General features: G+C 44.9%; 1 protein-coding gene across 4 annotated transcripts in view; it reads right to left on the bottom strand.

Annotated features, from left to right (window-relative positions):
• Nucleotides 1–4339: 4339 nt before the first annotated feature.
• LOC119450365 (negative elongation factor A) overlaps nucleotides 4340–17711 on the bottom strand; it is a 45197-nt gene continuing 31825 nt past the window's right edge. For all 4 annotated transcript variants that reach the window (XM_037713797.2, XM_049665829.1, XM_049665826.1 and 1 more), the window contains 3 exons: nucleotides 15497–15743; nucleotides 10858–10957; nucleotides 4340–6187 (listed from right to left, as the gene is read on the bottom strand). In XM_037713797.2, the coding sequence (XP_037569725.1) occupies nucleotides 6012–6187; nucleotides 10858–10957; nucleotides 15497–15743 (523 nt within the window). In that variant the 3' untranslated portion in view covers nucleotides 4340–6011. The remainder of the gene's footprint in view (nucleotides 6188–10857; nucleotides 10958–15496; nucleotides 15744–17711) is intronic.

Here is a 17711-nt window from a genome sequence, read left to right as displayed (position 1 = left end):
AATGCACGTAGCAGTGCCGGCACTTCTCTCAGTATTTGCCACAGGGTGGTGGTGCACATAGTAAGAGCTATCGGGAGGCAGGGTCTGGACACCGCAGTAGTTATGGCAGCCCCTCTACTTTCAGCTGAATTGATGACCTGCACGGAATTGACAACTGACAACACCGTCGAGGCCATCTTGTACGGAATGGAGCTAGGTTCGACAAACAAAGCAGTGATGATGAGCTTGCAGGCTAACCAAGAATTTCAACGAGGTGGGCAATAGCACCATTCAACGCTCTGTAGCTGTAATTTGCGTCCCTCCCGGAATTCGCTGTAGACCATGCCGCAAACCTCGTTGCCATATAGATACATGGCTGCAGTCGAACATTCCGCCAATAGAAGTGCACAGAAAATTAGTGACTCAATATGCTAAGTATCTCTCGAATTCATGTTAAATACCGCCTTTCTGTTGCTCAATGGGCTTAGCCTGCTCTATTAATTGCAATCAGTACTGTGTGCGATCTTTACAACGAAGTGACCTGTAAAGCGAAGGATTTTGGAGATCCTAAGCGCTTCATCATAGAGGCGTTTACTGTATACCTTAGTTATGCAAGTTGTAGAATCACTCGGCTTTAATCAGCAGTTTAGGCTGCACCGCGCCAATTCCGCTTACCCGCCAGATTAATTCGTTCGACAAAGTAAACGTGCAGACAAAGTTGGAAGGTCGTCTCTGTAGAAATGCGGTGGTCGCCTGCATACTCGGACGCCGCTTCTATACGGCCCTTGGTGTAGCTAGCCACCTTAACTTAACATAATGTAAGTTTGGGCATGTTGATGTTCCATTTCTGCATGTAGCGCACTGCACAAGACAAGGACCGAGTGAAGAACCGACGAAGACAGGCGAAGACAGCCTTAATTTAGCCCATCCATACATCAATTTGATATCTGGCAGCTAGCTGATCAGACGCCTGGCCAACATAAGCTCAAACTAACAATAATAATAGCACCAACATGAATTTATGAAGTGGAACGATATTCATAGCATTCAACAAAGCTGTCTTTGTCACGTCCAACACGAGTCCGTACGACGAGATGTGATTGAGATGAAACGCGCGATTCCGTCTTGCACAATTCGGTGGCGCCATCTAGATAAGGCGCCCAAGAACAAATGCTCTCACGTGCCCCAGATTTTAAATAGCCATCGGATCCTTTTCGAAAATATACACAATGTATTTTAAATTGTTCATATGTATGTACGCACCATGTAAAGATGCTTACGTTTGCATTATTTTTAGTACAGCAGACTTCGAATAGTTCGCCTCCAGCTAAATCGATTTTTCGGTTAATTCGATTCCGATCGAAGGTCCCGGCCGGTGGCCATACATTTCTATGGACACAAACCTCCGTTATTTTGATTTCGAAATTGGCCTTCACCAGATAATTCAAACTTGACTGGTCAGCTTGCCGCTACACAGCCGTGTTATACGGTGAAGCATACGCTATTTATTGCAGTGACGTATACCAAGAATGAAAAAGGGCCGTTGCCACGGGATATAGTACATGTTCCTTAATTATACAGGCGAGCACACGCCATCTCCGGTCGCAGTACGAGGTCCTAGATGCCTAATAAGCATACTCGCAGTCACTCAGAGATGTTTCTGACGTTGCTGTGGTGATTTCATCACCCGTATCGCCTGCCACGCGTCTCGTATATGAGACCGTTAACGCGGCCTAGCAGGTGTTCCTTCACTATACGCGCGCACAGGCGCCCCGCACCAAGAAGCGGTGAAACAGCATCTCTTTTGGGAAAGCTAGCGTAAAAGGCAGCGGTAAGATGAAAAAACTCCAAAAGTCGATGGACCTTAAAGCCAATGAAAGAGCAGGGGTCTATCTAAACCTTTGAAGGCCTGCCAGTAAACTTGTTAGGCATCGCGGTGCTCGTGCTGTGACCGGAGACGCTGCATGTGTGTGTGTGTAAGTTAAGGAATGAGTGCTATGTCCCGTAACAATAGCAACTTTCACCCGCTTGGTGTGATTCACCGCATAACACTGCTCTATAGCTGTGAGGCTAACTTTAAAGGCAAATATTGCCAAGTGAATCAACGGCGTGTTTAGGCGTTTCTTCTGCCATTTGTTTAATTCGACCCACCGGACAATTCAACCAGTTTCATCAGTCCCGTCAGCATCGATTTAACAGAGCTCGACTGTATATGTAACCTCATGGCGGCACCTCTGTGGTTGTCACTTTTTCGCCCAGCTTACCTCTAAGTTACCAGCAAACTTCTCACCACGGTTTAGCACCTGTCGTCATACCGGCCATCATACAGCCTTGGATGTTAGGCCAAACCAGCGCTGCTTCACCAGGTTTCAGTGGCCAAAGTTAGTTTGGTGCCGAGACGATCAATGCAGATCTATTCATAGTTGCCACATGGCTCTAGGAAAGCCGAGTCGAGAAATTATCTCGCCAACGAAAGCGAGAGGGCGAGGGGTTATCTGATTGACATCAACTTTCTTAACGGGCCACCATTTTTCTGACATTCAGCGCGCGGATCAGATTTCAAAAATTGAGGGGCAATGTGTCCGAAACATCAGTCACCTTGATACACTGGTTGAACAGAGAAGGTGGCTGTTTGAATAACCAAGAAGGTTCGAAAACTCTGTCAGCGTCTGCAAACGACTGTTTTTTTTTAGGCTGTATTGGCTACAAGCTGTGTCAATGGGAATGCGCCTTGCTCAACAAACTGAGACCGCCGAGCGTACATGTTTTCAAATTTATATTCGTTTGTTCTGAATATTTCGAAAACATTGAATATTTGCACAAGCCTATTTGCAACTCTTCGCTGCGTGTACGTGTGTTCATCAACTCCACTGCCACCTACAACTATGTACTCCCTGCACTTCAGGTATCTGTACAATGAGCTGTCTTCGTCCCCATACTGGCACAGAAGCAAACATTAGTGCAAATAATGCACCGACATTTTTTCATGCATGCTGTCACTTTTTCGCCCAGCTTACCTCCAAGTTACCCGCAAACTTCTCACCATGGTTTAGCACCAGTCGTCATACCGGCCATCATACAGCCTTGGATGTTAGACCAAACCAGTGCTGCTTCACCACGTATGAGTTAGTATGAATTGGAGGAGCCACAAGATCAAAGAACCTAATCTGCTCCCACTGAAGTTACCAAGTGCAAGATATGTTGCCCACCTATGTTAATCACCAAATTTTTTTAAAGCAAATAGCTTTTCCTGGCATCTTTTGCCCATTTTTGCGGTTGGTCGAACTCAGCAAGGAAAACATTTGTTAGCTTGTTCATTCAGGCTATTCCCTTACATTGGCAATCATCCCCGATGGTTCGCACACAATTTTTGGATTTTCGGCATGATGCACTTTTGTGTGGGCTTCTCAGTGGTGTTCACTATACAGTAAAAGCTCGTTAATTCTGATTTTACGGGACCGAACAAAATGTCCAAATTAACCGAATGTCCAATTATCGAGGGTATCAAGAAAACAATAAACAAATGCTTACTACATCAACACGCTCTTATTTCAAGTATGAATCAGCAAATTCTGTTTCTATTTTGCACAAACGCAATGCGTAAGCTGCAATTCGCGTCATCTCGTGACTGATTAGAGCTCGCAGTGGCGAAGATCTCGCGACTTCCTTCACAGCGCGGCCGCGGCGCGCTTCATTTGAAACGCACTTTTCACTAGCGCGCGCACATCCTGATTATTTTTTTGCCAATGTCACTGGGTCGCCGTCAATCGCGATGCTGACGGTGCTTTTCATCCTCAACAGCTTTGCACTGAGTAAAAACGAAACTATTGTTTGCCACAACCGCGGCCGCTGTCAACGCGATCATGCACGGCTACCTTGCGGTTCTGAAGACGCGCGGCCGGCGCACACACAGAGTCAAAACAAAACAAAACTATTTTTTGCTGCAACCGCTGCGGACAAAACCGCGGCCGCTATCAACGCGATCACAGATGGCGACTACGCAGTTTTGAAGGCACGCAGCAAATGCGGTGCTATGCGCGCCGGCAAAACGCAAGAGTAAAATCTTTAAAGGCTCAAATAGGCACAAAGCGTTCTGGAGTTGCTGTCATTGCCGTACGATTTCCACTGATGGCTATATATATATATATATATAGGTCTTGCACAACCTTAACAATAACCAACACAATTTTCAAGCATCTTGACATTCATTCAAAGTTGATTTTACTATGTTACTACCGTCGTCAGAGAATTGTAAGATTGTGACAAGTGTGACAACTTTGGCATCTGACACACAAGCTAAAGTAAGACTACATGGGTTGCAACTCATGCACTTTCATCATGTGTTAGTCAGAAACATACGAACATTGCGAAAATATTTATTTGTATCATTTTTTCTTCTCCAAACATGGGACCTTCAGTATGAGGGAAGAGGATATTACACAGTGTACATTATACAGCAATAAAGTGCACAGTTACTTCTGCACTCCAACTAGTACGATTTCAAATAATGAAACAATTAACTCAAAGGGAAGCATAGACTGACATGCATCCCCAAAAAGTGCACAGTCCTTGCACTCTTAGGACTTCTTACACTCACAATGCTTGTTTCACGATATATGAAGCGTCGCACCCACATGGCTTTTTTTTTCTTCTGTAACACAAGACATAGCACTTCCGTAGTTTTACAACATAGCACTGAATAAAGAAATAAATAAGGCATCTCATGTCAATACAGAATTAAGGGCATCAGTCTTTTTCTCTTTTTTACTCTAAAGGCAAGCCTAATAGGTCTTGTGTACTAAAAACGGCATGTTTTGTTTTGAAAGAGTACAACTAATTACCTGCGGTGAAAATGCATGGGTCAGGTGTGTATATATACACTGAAGGTTATTAGCGAAGCAACTATCATACACAGGCCCAAACACAAACGGTGATTCTGCCTCCTGCCTCGCGACCTAATTGTCATCTCCTTGCGACTAAACAGCGACGGAGCGGAAACCACTTCATCATAATGACACCAGGATGTATACTGTACAAGGTTAAAGACCCCCAGAATGGACTTGCGACATGTAGCTCCCAATTACGAAGTCAATGATGCCTTGCAAGAATGCCAAATGAAAAAAAAAAAAAAAAAGAAAAAGAAAAAAAAAAAGGGGGGGGGGGGGGCAGGAGACAATTAGAATGAGCGAGTACCATACACATGGAGAATGACGTGTGGAGCATTCAGTGATAAAAGTGGTGTCTGGTTAAAGAGTGCATTTGGTTCTTAACCACGGGTTCCACATGATTACAAAGTCTGCAATCACAAGGACCCTCTGTGAGTGGCCACATACCTGTCAAAACCTCAAATTATGATGCCAACCGAAGGCACTCCTGAGATCAAAGGCAGGTAACTGCATTTCCTGGCAAAGCTAAAAAAAAAAAAAAAAGGTACCGGAGTCCAAAAATGTTTCAAATAATAATAATAATAAGCTGTTTGATTGCTGTTTGGATCAGCTTGACAAAATCGACGCTGTGCATTTGATAAAAGTGGTTTACATGAAACAGCACTCCCTCAGCAACACCCTTCATGTGTCTTTTCTATTGAACACCTTGCACATATTGCAAACATTGCAAGAGGTGCATGTATACTTTCATTGCTGAGAGAGAAAAGAACTGCCAACTGCATGAGAGAACAATCCTACAGAGATGGTCAGGGTTTTTTTTTTTCTTTTTTTTTTCCTTTTTTTTATGTAAGCGGTACGACACCACAAGAACTGCAATGACTTTTGCTGCCTGCCTAGGGCCAGAAAAAAAAAAAAAAAAAAAGGAGAGGAAAATGGGAGATTAGTGTCTTTATGCACCAAACTTGCCATCTGTGGAGTCCTCCTTCCTTCTGATGCAACACACGGCACACTGAGCCTCGTCCAAAATGCACTGCCATCCACTGCCGTTCATGCCACCTCTCAAGAGACTGACCATTCTCACTGCACAAAAAAATAACTTCGGCAAAGTCCACCAAGTGAAGCCAGCTTTTCCTTGTTTTTTTTTCTTCAGTCTTCCACTTCCCGGATTTTTCGCACACGCTTCCACTCCCCTGTGGTGTAGTTCATCTGAAAGTGGGTCTCCACGATGGCCTGCTTCACGGTACCATTGGGCTGGACAATTTCTTCCTTGTTCTCACTCAGCCGGATAGTGATCAGGTTTCCGAGCTCAGGGCAAGGATTGGCTGCAAAAAAAAAAAAAAAAAAAAGGCATTTGTAGTGTAAATGACGCTCTCTCGTGAAAGGACCCATACGTTACACAAAACTCTAGACTTAAAAGCACAAAGACAAATATTCAAAAGACAAAAAAGTGAAAAAGCCAACATAAGGACAGCAACTACCTGAACAAAGCACTCAAGCGTACACTCTCTCTCCTGACAGAATTGCAAAAATAAACTAAAATAGACTGCAACTGAAGAAGCATGAATATTGTTACGTAAAACGACACAAGGCGGTACTATTTACACTGTATTTACACTACATGAGAGAGGCAGTAGTCAAGATGGTGGACAGCCACCAGCACCGTCTTCTTTGTCGTCTGCCCCAGGCAGAATGTCTCTCTTGTAGCACTACCCCCGGTGGTAGAAGCGCCGTCTCGGCGCATTTCAAACACTGTCTTTAGAAGGAGGGTGGTATGCTTTCAGTCTGCTGACGTGAACTATGTCACTGGAAGCAATCACAAGCGGCAAAGTCGAAGAGACGGGAACAATCTCGTAGGTCTCGTCCATGACCTGGCGGCGATTCGGTAAGGACCCTTGTACCGAGATAATAACTTCTCAGACAAGCCAACACGACAGAATGGACACCGCAGGAGAACTAAGGCACCGGTTGAGAAGTGAACGTCGTGATGCCGGCTGTCATAGAGGCATTTCCGGGTCGCTTGCCTCGCAATATGTTCTAGTTTCAATTTTTTTCTGCAAGTCTGGGTATTACATAAAGCATGCAGTTTTCTCACTTCGACACCCACATGCTTAAATTCATTTAAATTTTTGCTAAGCACGTGTGCCACAAAAAAGTAGATATTCTGAGCAGTTCGTGACAACAGCCAGTAAAACCACACAACACCATGTTGCATGTATAAACTAGCCCTAGACCGGATATCTGAATACAGTAGCCGACGGATTTTTCGGACTCCAAAAATTCGGACTTGTTGGATATTTCGGACTTCATAGATGTACCGGCAGGATTCCCATAGAGCTAATGCATTTTCGCGACCGATTTTTCGGACGAATATAGGTGCCAATGTTTGATTTTCCGGACTAAATCGCTCGCTCCGAGCTACGCTTCCCGATCTTGGAGGCCGCCATGTTAGATTTTCCGCTGGCTTGGCCGGGCTTGGCTTCCAGTGCCCCCTGTATAGCCTTCAAGATCAGCAGACACACGCTATTCTTTGGTCTCAAAGGCCATGCCCGCTCTTCCTTGGCCGACAAAACGTTCCAAAAAGCGGCACTTGCTTTTTTCTTTTGTTCGGTCAGCTCGGCACTACCGTCATATTACTTAATTAAGCGGAATCCGGGGTTTTTGTTTGTTTTTGTTTTTTAAGTTTCAGTTGCGCCGTACACTGTGTGCGGGTGAAAGCTTACGAGGGTCAGCCGGCAACTGCTATTTAATCTCACGCACGCGAGAGAGGAAGGTGACCGAAGGTGCGCGCGGACTTCGTTCGCTCGCGGGGCACGGGGAGAAGGCGGCGGCGACGGTGGGGAGTTGCATTCAGCTCTTGCGGCTGCTGCCGAAGGAGCTGCCGCGCAGGCACCGTATCTTGAAAGCGATCTGCTATATGGCGGAAGTGTGCGCCCGCTATCTGTGATGGGCACAAAGGGCGTGCGCCGAGTGCCAGTAGCTTCGTATGCGCCGTTTTTTTTATTACATTTTTTTCGACGTTCGCGTTGAAGCGAGAGAATAGACAGCGCGAAGGTCAATTTGCCCGCGGTCATCGAGCGAGATGTGTTCATGTAAACTGTGCGCGTGTGACACCATGCTTAGTTAGTAAGCGCATATTACAACTTTATACGGCCGATAAAACTAACATCCTTACTTCGTATCGCTGTCTATTAATTTGCTATCGCAATCGATGCTCCGCCTTTTGGGCGAAACTGCGACATTTTTCTTAAGCCGCTCTAAGCCTCATAATTTTTTTCTCTTGGGGGGGGGGAGTTTTTCGGACTGTTCGGTTTTTCGGACTGCTCGATTTTTCGGACTATTTTTCATTCCCCGCGAAGTCCGGAAAATCAGTCGGCTACTGTATATCAGGATGTGTACCCAAATTGCGGAAATATTAAGCTTTTTCCCAGACATTGCACCCCATTACTACATTTAGCACTGCTTATTCTGACAAGCCTAATAGCACCAGACAGAACCAAGTAGAGCTCCCCTTCTATTCTTTTAAGTATTCCATTTCTCCTGCATTATTATACAGTTAACAGCTGTTACAACAAATCCGCATAAAACATACTTTCACATATAACAGACGATTCTTATCCCTTGGTTTGGTCTGCTTATACTATCAATGCAACAAATCCCACTTTTAACGAACGCAGCTATAATGAACTATCAGATACAACAGACAAATTTTTGGGCACGTTCTGTCTAAATGTATAAGTATAACGTACTTGGCTGTGGTGATGCGTGCATGAAGCAGTCCCCTAATGCAACTAATAAATACCCAGCAGGTCACTCACGGGATGTGCGAAAATGTACTTTTTCTTAAAGAATGAACACACTAGTGGCAAGTTTCCCACAACTGCGAGGCATTCAATGCCCAATGCAGAGTTTTCGGGTTCAGCAGCCCACCGCCGCCCACCACTATTTTCTTATTGACAAGCAAGCACCAAGGGTGCCGCTAGGCCTAACCAGCTTAGCTTCGAAGCCATAACACACACTGCTTCAAAAACAACCACGGACAATCACAAAATGCATCGTTTTGATATAGCTTTTTTTCTCATTGCAGCAATTGCACAAAAAATCGATGTTATGCGAAGCAATGTGCAGGGAGCCTACCAAGTTAACAAAATGACCATGAGAGCACCAAGACCTAGGCAGCTCTTTCATGACCTACATGACACGCATGTCATGACATTCATGTCATGAGTCCACATGAATCAATTTAGCAACACCTAAGAGACCTTTAAGCGAAAGACTTAGTCATGCTCATGACTATAATTTCAACCATCATGCTTTAGTGTTTCCTTCACTTCGTGCCCACGTCTGAACCCATTCCTATGGTATTTAAGTGTTGATCTTCTTTCGCTGAGTCATTGTCATTTTTGGTCCATCATGCTCATGACTAATTTCGACCATCATGATTTAGTGTCTCCTTCACTTAGTGCCCACGTCTGCACCCATTCCTATGGTTTTTGAAATTTTTTTTGCGAAATCATTGTCATTATTACTGAGTAATGCTCATGACTAGGACTTCTACAACCTCCTTTAGTGTTTCCTTCACTTAGTACCCACGTCCGAACCCATTTTAGTTGTTTTTGAGCGCTAATTTTTTTTTGCTGAGTCATTGTCATCTTTGCTCAGCCATGCTCATGACTATGATTTCTACCAACATCTTTAAGTGTTTCCTTCACTTAGTACCCACGTCCGAACCCATTTCAGTGGTTTTTGAGTGTTAATCTTTTTTCGGTGAGTCATTGTCATTTTTGCTGACATGCTCATGACTATGACTTCTACCAGCACCCTTTAGTGTTTCCTTCACCTAGTACCCACGTCCGAACCCATCTCAGTGGCTTTTGAGTGTTAATCTCTTTAGCTGGGTCATTGTCATGACCTACATGACACGCATGACATGACATTTATGTCATCACCCATCACTTATGTTCATCATACACTCCTGTCATACTATGCCAATTTTGGTACCTACCAAGTTAACGAAACGACCATAAGAGCACCAAGACGTAGGCAGCTGTTTCATTACCTACATGACACGCATGTCATGACATATCTTTTATGTTCGTCATAAGCTCTTGTCATAAAAAAACAATTTTGGTACATACTAAGGTAACGAAACGACCATGAGAGCACAAAGACGTAGGCTGCTAAATAGATAGATAGATAGATACTGTCAAAGTAGCAAATGTTCGCCAAGAAATGCTTCGCATTTAAAAGACAATAGACTGCTATTCGTGGCGTCCAGAGTGCAAAGCACGTGATGCGGTCGAGCTGTCTTGCATACAGTGCCGCGGCAGACAGACGTGGAGAGAGTCGAACTTGCCTCGTACGGCAGCTCTCGTTAGTGCCACAAATTTTATATTGGTCATTGCTTATCGTGAAAGATAACATTAAGACAATTTGTTCTATTGACCAATATTTTGTATCAATGTTTGTATCACCTTTGGCGGCAACATGCTCAAGCCTGTTGGCATGGCGGTGTAATGGCCAGCCATTGTGCTGGTCGTTAATCTGGTCATTGTGCAGGTATACATGCGCTCTAGTGCAGGGAAACTAACATTTTTAATCTTGCCGTTATGTGGGTGTAATATGCTCGCTCTAGTGCGCAAAAACTGCCCCTTGTTAACGACCAAAATTTGGAAAATGGTGGACAAGGCACCATGCCCAATTACTGCTTAAACCTGTTTATCGGTTATTTATTTATTTATCTATTTATTTTATTGTTGTTGCGATTGCCTTCGGGTTAGACAGCGGTATATGTGACGTTCCACCATTTCACAACATACTGCGGTCCTTATTTTGGACACAATAGATTTTGGATATAACGGGCTTTATTCGCTGGATTATTACAGACCATTGCAGCAAGTGTCGACTGTATTCCCTACAAATTGAATTGAGTGGCAATTTCTTTGTGAACTGCCATTAAACAAATATCTCACTATATGAGAATGAAATCACCCACCTCTGGAACCAGCCATGAAACCCAGGATGAGCGCCTTCTCAGAACGTGACACCTTGTTAGAGTTCTTGAACATTTCCTGTGCCTCAGAAACTTGGTCCAACTAATTTATGGAAATGAAAAAAAAAAAAAAAGAACAAGGAATAATGGAGAGCTGTCAAAGTTGAGAACACAAAGGTTATCTTGCAGTGCACTGCATATTGGCAAGCCACATATCAGGACTGCCACATAGCATTCGAGATAAAGCAAAATTAAGCAAACTCAGCCATAAACTAAGTGTCCTCATCCCTTTTTTTCCTCCTTGTGCAGCAATCACATTTCAAAGTGCAAAGTGAATACAAATAATAAAAGAAAGAAGGTAGGTGGACGCCCTGTATATGTGAGAATCGGCAAAATGTCTTCACTTCACTTCTGCCTCTCCAATTCAATGCATCTCAATGCTCCTCGCTCAATGCACGCTCTCGTCCCATTTTGTTCCCTCTGCTTCTTTCTCCCCACTCGGTTGCTTTTGATGCGACTTTTAATGCGAAAGAATTAAATGCCCCACTACACGAAAATCCGTCGACGTCAGCGTGACCGAAACATGGTACCAAAAATGGCCAATGCCGCAAAGAGTAAAAACAGGTCAAAAATGCTCGGATTGACACCACATTGCTCAGGGAGGTTCCTGCAAACAAAGTGCTTAAATTAATGGCTCTTTAAAGAAAATTTGGTACATTAGGTCTGGGTGGGAATTAAACCTGGGTCTCTGGGGTGCGAGACGAGCACGCTTCCCCGATGCCTCGTTGGCTCCACGGTTATGGTTTACTAAAGGTGTGCTTTGTGTGTGAGTGATTGCACAAGTCACTTCGCAGCCATCTGGCTGACTATAGGTGTGGCCTAGTGCGTGCGTCATTGGGCACGTGACGGTGCGCGCAGCCAATGGGGAGGAGGTGGCACCACGTCATGAGTGTAGTATAAAATGAGCGCGTTCATGACGTTCCGAGGTCTACAAACAGTATAATGCTTTCGCATTACCATACGTAAACAGTCTTAAGTGTCTCTACCGAACCTTCTTTTATTTATTTCTCTGTAGCTGACTTTTTTTGATTTTCTGTTGCTGACTTCATCACTTCTTGCCTCTTGTTCTGCTTGTCTATTAAGACACATACCCATGCTGGCGGATTGGCCAAGAATGTTCACATACATGTCCAGTGCCACATTCCTAGTTGCAATACACAGTGGCCCAAGTTATCAATTCAGGCACATAAAAACCAGTAGCTCAAGTTGTCTATTCGTGCACACACCCAGTAACACAAACCCAAGAGCCCAAGTTTTTGCATAATCAGCAAGACAGCAAGGCAGCACCCGTAAAGTGGGAAGAACAGGCAAAGAAAGCTTGAACCCTTTAAACCCCAATCCCGAGCTGTACTCGCCATGGGAGGTTGTACCACTATCACCAATGACGAGCCACACTCGTTCAGCCCGATGTGCTGTTCCCACAGCCAAAAACAAGTTACGGTCGGCTTCAAGAGCAGCTTTTCTTTATTTTTGAAAATTCTAACCGGATACCAATCATGTATTACATTTTCAGAATCAGAATGACATAGAAAATATGACTACATTACAAAAATTGGGAAATTTGGCACTTATTCTGGAATTAATTTGGGGGTTAAAGGGTTAAAAGCTAATTGAACTCAACAGTTTTCATGTATGAATATCTTCAGCTCAATGGTGAAAGATTCGCTGAAGCACAAGTGTAAAGACTGCTGCTTGTGCCATAACCATTTAGCCTTTCCACTTCTACCTCTTGACTTGTGGCAGCTTCTTATAGCATGAGTGCAGCTTCTTCGTATGCAAGTGACTTAAGTTATCTTTTTGTGCTAAGTTGATTTGATGCAGGCCTATTTGCAGTACTTGAAATGCCGAGAGGCCACGTTGCCAACAAAAGCAAGAGCACAAGTGGCAAATTGAACGGCATGAGTTATACCTGTGTTCATGAGCCACCATCTTTCCGACATTGCATGCAAGTAAGCAGGTGAGTATACCATTGTATCTGAGATTCAAATCAATGATTATGGAGGTGGAGATAAGGAATCATGCATAAAGTTTGCTGTAAAGTACAGCTCATGAAGTTGTTCCTCCTGAAATCCAGAACAAACAAAATTATGCTGCATGTTGCAATTGCTGCTGGCATTCGACCTTCAGTGTGTCTCATGCTTCCTGTTGCAGTTTCAGCCTTGCTACCCGTTCTGCACACTGTCTATGGACCCGCATTAGTCTCTTCTCGCAGATTCCACAATCACGAGACTAGCTATAGATTTACAGGCACAAAAATCTCAGGCAACCGGCACATGGACAGTCCAGCCGCAGATGCAATTGCACAGGTGGTAGTGTGGCGTGCGTTGAGCAAACTTGCCATGGACTTCATCTTCAGAACTCTGCATATGCATCTGTAATTGTCTATGGGTACGAACATATCAAACAACATTGAACCCGAAAGTGAGAAGGCGCCTGCAATTTACCGTCAGGACCAACAGCGATTGACGCATGTTATGCGGGAAGCGGCGACATTGAATTACGCGACATGCTGTCCATGCTTTCATCTGTCAAGCGGATTGGCCTTAAAGGGGTCCTAACTACTCCTTGGACTTCGTGAAAAAACACAGCCCGCGGGTAGCATACGCTGCTGTGAACATCTCAGCCAAATTTTGCAGCCGTGCACGGCGTGTGGAGCACGCAAGCAGAGCACGAAGTCACCTTTCTCTCAAACGCTCCCTTTTGAACAGAAGCCTGCTCCACACTCTTTTCTTGACCCTTTATTTCTCAATATAGCAGATTCCCATATACTGCTGCTATTGGCCAATAGCTGACATCAATCAAGAAGCATGTTTGGATCAGTGTACATCTTCCTACTATTACTGTGTATATTTATTGATGCAGTTTAATAAACAGGCTGAAGTAACCTAAAATCTCCTTCCGAATTTCAATAATAATTCCGTACTTCCGCAAAAGGCTGACTATCGTCTGCTCACGCTCGGCCACGGCCGCCTGCGTAGGAATTAAAACTTTGGCCACCCTGCTTATCGGTGTCGTAGCGGTCGGATCTCGCTAATTTCGACTAGTTTTGAACACTCAAGAAGCCTCGAACCATGCGGAACTTAAGGTCAGACCACACGCATGCTTGCCAGCACGCGCTCACTTCTGGAGGGGTATTCTGTAAAAGTCCACCTATTGGACTGTCCACTTCGGCTGTCGCGATTGGCTCCAGCAGCACGAGCGAGAAGGAGCCAGCCAGTCTCCTTCTCGCTCGTGCTGCTGGAGCCAATCGCAACAGCAAAAGTGGACAGTCCAATAGGTGGACTCTTACAGAATACCCCTCCTGGCCGCTCCTGGCTTAACGCCATGGCAGACTTTGCTTCGCACTGCACCATGTAGCACGGCCAGACTGGAGCATATGAGCACAAGCGCGCACTCAAGCCCTGTCTTGCACAAAGCAAACGCTGTGCATACGCACTACAGTTGCATGTAGCTGCGGTCTGCTACGTAGCATAGATACCGCAACCGCCGCGGGGTGCTGTGGAGAGTCCGCTGGCTGAGTGCACTGAGGCTCGGAGGACAACTGTGTTTGGCCGGTCGTAGGCGCCAAAATCGGAAGTAGTAGCATCTACGTGAACATCCAAAATCAAATTGAAACTGCGCGCCATGGTGATGTTCAGCAGGCGGAGCGTTGTGGGGCCGCCCCGCTCCGCCGTAGCCTTCGCAGTGCAAGTCATTGAAGAAGGAACGGAAGCACTGTGAATTGGATTATATAGAACCTTTGATTGCCAATAACTCAGCTTCTGCTGAATGCATTGAAGTGCTTTTTGTGGCAAAGTATTTCTGAAATAGTCTATTTTAACTTCAAATGCATTTCTTGACTTCTATAAAAAGTGATTCAGGGCCCCTTTAAGGTGCGAATCACCACCCAGAGAAGCCACCTACTATAAGAAAGAAAGACCTTTTGGTTTCTGGTGAAAAACAGGAAAGCAAAGCTTCCCAAGCAATGTAACATTGGCATGAAGTACAGATACGAGCAACAGTGTGGGGATGGCACATTTTTCCTTTTCTTTCCTCGCAGCCTAGGCATGCAGGTTGAAATAATGTGGTACAGCCTACGCATGCCTGTTTGACCAATGCAATGCAATCGGATAGTTTCACGTTGCACAGCTGTACTAGAAGAAATTAGGATTTCTTGCTGATGCCACGGTCTCTAGACTTTTTCTCTTGACTGTACAGTGTGGTCTATTTTTTAAACTGAATACCTAATTCGTATTCAGGTCAAGATGACTTAAACATTTCAACTTCATAAGAAAAAAGCACTTTATCTGAAAGCTTAGGTAGACACTCGATTGACAAACAGTATTTTTCAGGCCTCTGCACAAGAACTGAGCTGTAATCAGTGCTAGCATAGTTTTTGGTGTTTTCTTTAATTGGAGTAGACCATACTGCACATGTTCATTCTTAGGTACCAAAGTCATGGACAGCTGGCAACATTCTTATTAGTATTCAGTGAGAGTAGACTCACGAACATATGCAGCAGCAGGTTTGTAAATCCGATGCGGTCTGTAAATCGGTCTGTAAAATCTGAATCCAGCCATGACGGGGGCATGTGGCCACTCACCGAGAGGGAGAGCCCGACGCGCTGCTGTGGTTGGGTGGTGACCACAACTGCCGTCTGCTGCGACACCACGGGCTGCACCTTCTGCACCGCGATGTGCTGCACAGGCGTGGTGGTGGTGGCGCTGTTCAGGGCACCCAGTTCCCCTATGGTAGCCGTGGTACGGCGCACCACTGCATTGGGCGGTGCTGCAACCGTCACAACGGTGCTCGTTGTTGGCGCCACCACAGTAGCCGCCGCCGATGCCATGCTGCACAACGGTTAGTTAAAAGAGCAGATGTTCACATATATGTACTTAGAAATTAAACCTAGCCTATGCAATCCTAAAATGCGAGAACCAAACTAAGCCAAATGATGCACACTACACCATACCGTTAACTTGAACAACCTGATTAACCTTTATTCAACATTTATCACAGTGAATACTTCCTGCATGCTACCGTGACGGATAGTGCTACCATGACAAGCAAAAATACCATGACCTCCTTCTAAGGAGGTCAAGGCATCACTCACAAGGACAAGTAGTCTGTAGTTCGCATATTTGGACGAAGCATATACGTACAGCAAAAATTTCAGCCACCACTTATACAACATCTAAATCTCCAACTGTGTGTGTTCCCAGTAATGTAGGCTTCTGCAAGCAGGTATTAAAAATATGTAAAATTTACACAAGCCTACATTACCAAGAGCGCACATCATTCCCCACTTAATGTTCGAATGGAGGAGGAGGCGGCAGCCCGATGCGGCCGCGCCAGGGCTGTCTAGGTGACGGAGAAGCCTTTGCTTGGCTGCTTATCAGCCCCGCGATCCACACTGAACGCGTGCGCATTGTTGCTCCTTGGCTCTTCAGTTTTCATGCGCCCATCGTGATTCACGTTGTCGTGAGATGCAGATACCACGCATGTGACCTTGACCGCTGCCAATTTAAGCAGTGTTCTGCAAATTTAGATTGGAGCTTTTACGCTTTACGTCCACATGCGAGCTTCTGCCGTTCCTACCAGTACTCACACATACAAACTTGGCAGGCGCTTGCAGCGGCTGCCACTGCTGATCGCCCAAGAAAGCAAACTCCGCTTCACATGCCTAATCTATATGTAATTGTCTATGGGTACGAATATATCAAAGGCGAGCGTCCCACAATGGCATGCCACCCGACACCCCCGCTGTCTAAGCCTAACCAGCGCGTCTCTTTGGTAGTCTCCGACCAAAGTACAGGTTTGGTGCCAAGCCAATGAAATGCGTTCCTGCTGCGGTACGACACTTGGAAAACGGTGCAACCACCTTGACAACGAAAGTGAGGGCATGGGTGGCTCAGGCAACACTAAAATGCTGGCAACTTGGTTCACAGCTGCCTTGGTTCACTTGGCAACTTTTCGTATGCAGATAATGGTGCTGTATCTAGGGAAGAGATCTCAGATGCAGCACTTGTGGAAACCATTCAAGATTGCGGTGACAGTGACAGTTTGACAGAGGCAGATACACCATTTGCACATAACATCATCCCTTGTGGGAAAACAGCAAGCAAAAATTACCAATTTTTTTCTGTAAAATAAATGTTTCAGAAGTGAGTTAACCAGGATTAGCATCCGTTACATTTTCTTGGTGTTTTTCTTTTTGCATGATCCATGCTAGTCTTTATTCGAAAACTGCATGTAACGAAAAGTTGTATCTAACGAAAAATTGCTAACTTTTTTCAATTTCGTTACATCCAGGTTCAACTGTACTTTGTTTGCTTGAAGCGAAGACCACGGCTCCTTGAACATTAACCTTTCTACGGTCATAAATTTAAACGGATGCAAACATCCCGGTCGCATACTTCAATTCTCAGATACGCGGCCACTGCTTGGTCTACGAGTTTTCCCCATGTGCAGCCTTTGAAAAATGTTGTTTTGGATATAGTGTGGTACCGCTTCATTATCATCGTCATCATCAGCCTATTTTTACGTCCACTGCAGGATGAAGCTAGCTGGTTTCAACTTCCGGCTGCAAATTTTCTCATTTCATCCCCCCACTTAATTCTCTGCCATCCTCGATTGTACATTACCTTCCCTTGGCTCCCATTCTGCAATTCTAATGGTCCACCGGTTATCTGCCCAACGCATTACAAGGCCTGCCCTGCTTCATTTTTTTTTTCTGTTAAGATCAACTAGAATATTTCTTATCCCCGTTTGCTCTCTGATCCACACCACTTTATTCCTGTCTGTTAAAGCTACGCCTA

Source organism: Dermacentor silvarum, chromosome 4 (assembly GCF_013339745.2).
Source record: "Dermacentor silvarum isolate Dsil-2018 chromosome 4, BIME_Dsil_1.4, whole genome shotgun sequence".
In the NCBI taxonomy this organism is placed as follows: Eukaryota; Metazoa; Arthropoda; class Arachnida; order Ixodida; family Ixodidae; genus Dermacentor; species Dermacentor silvarum.
This window is presented reverse-complemented; position numbering and strand designations above follow the sequence as displayed.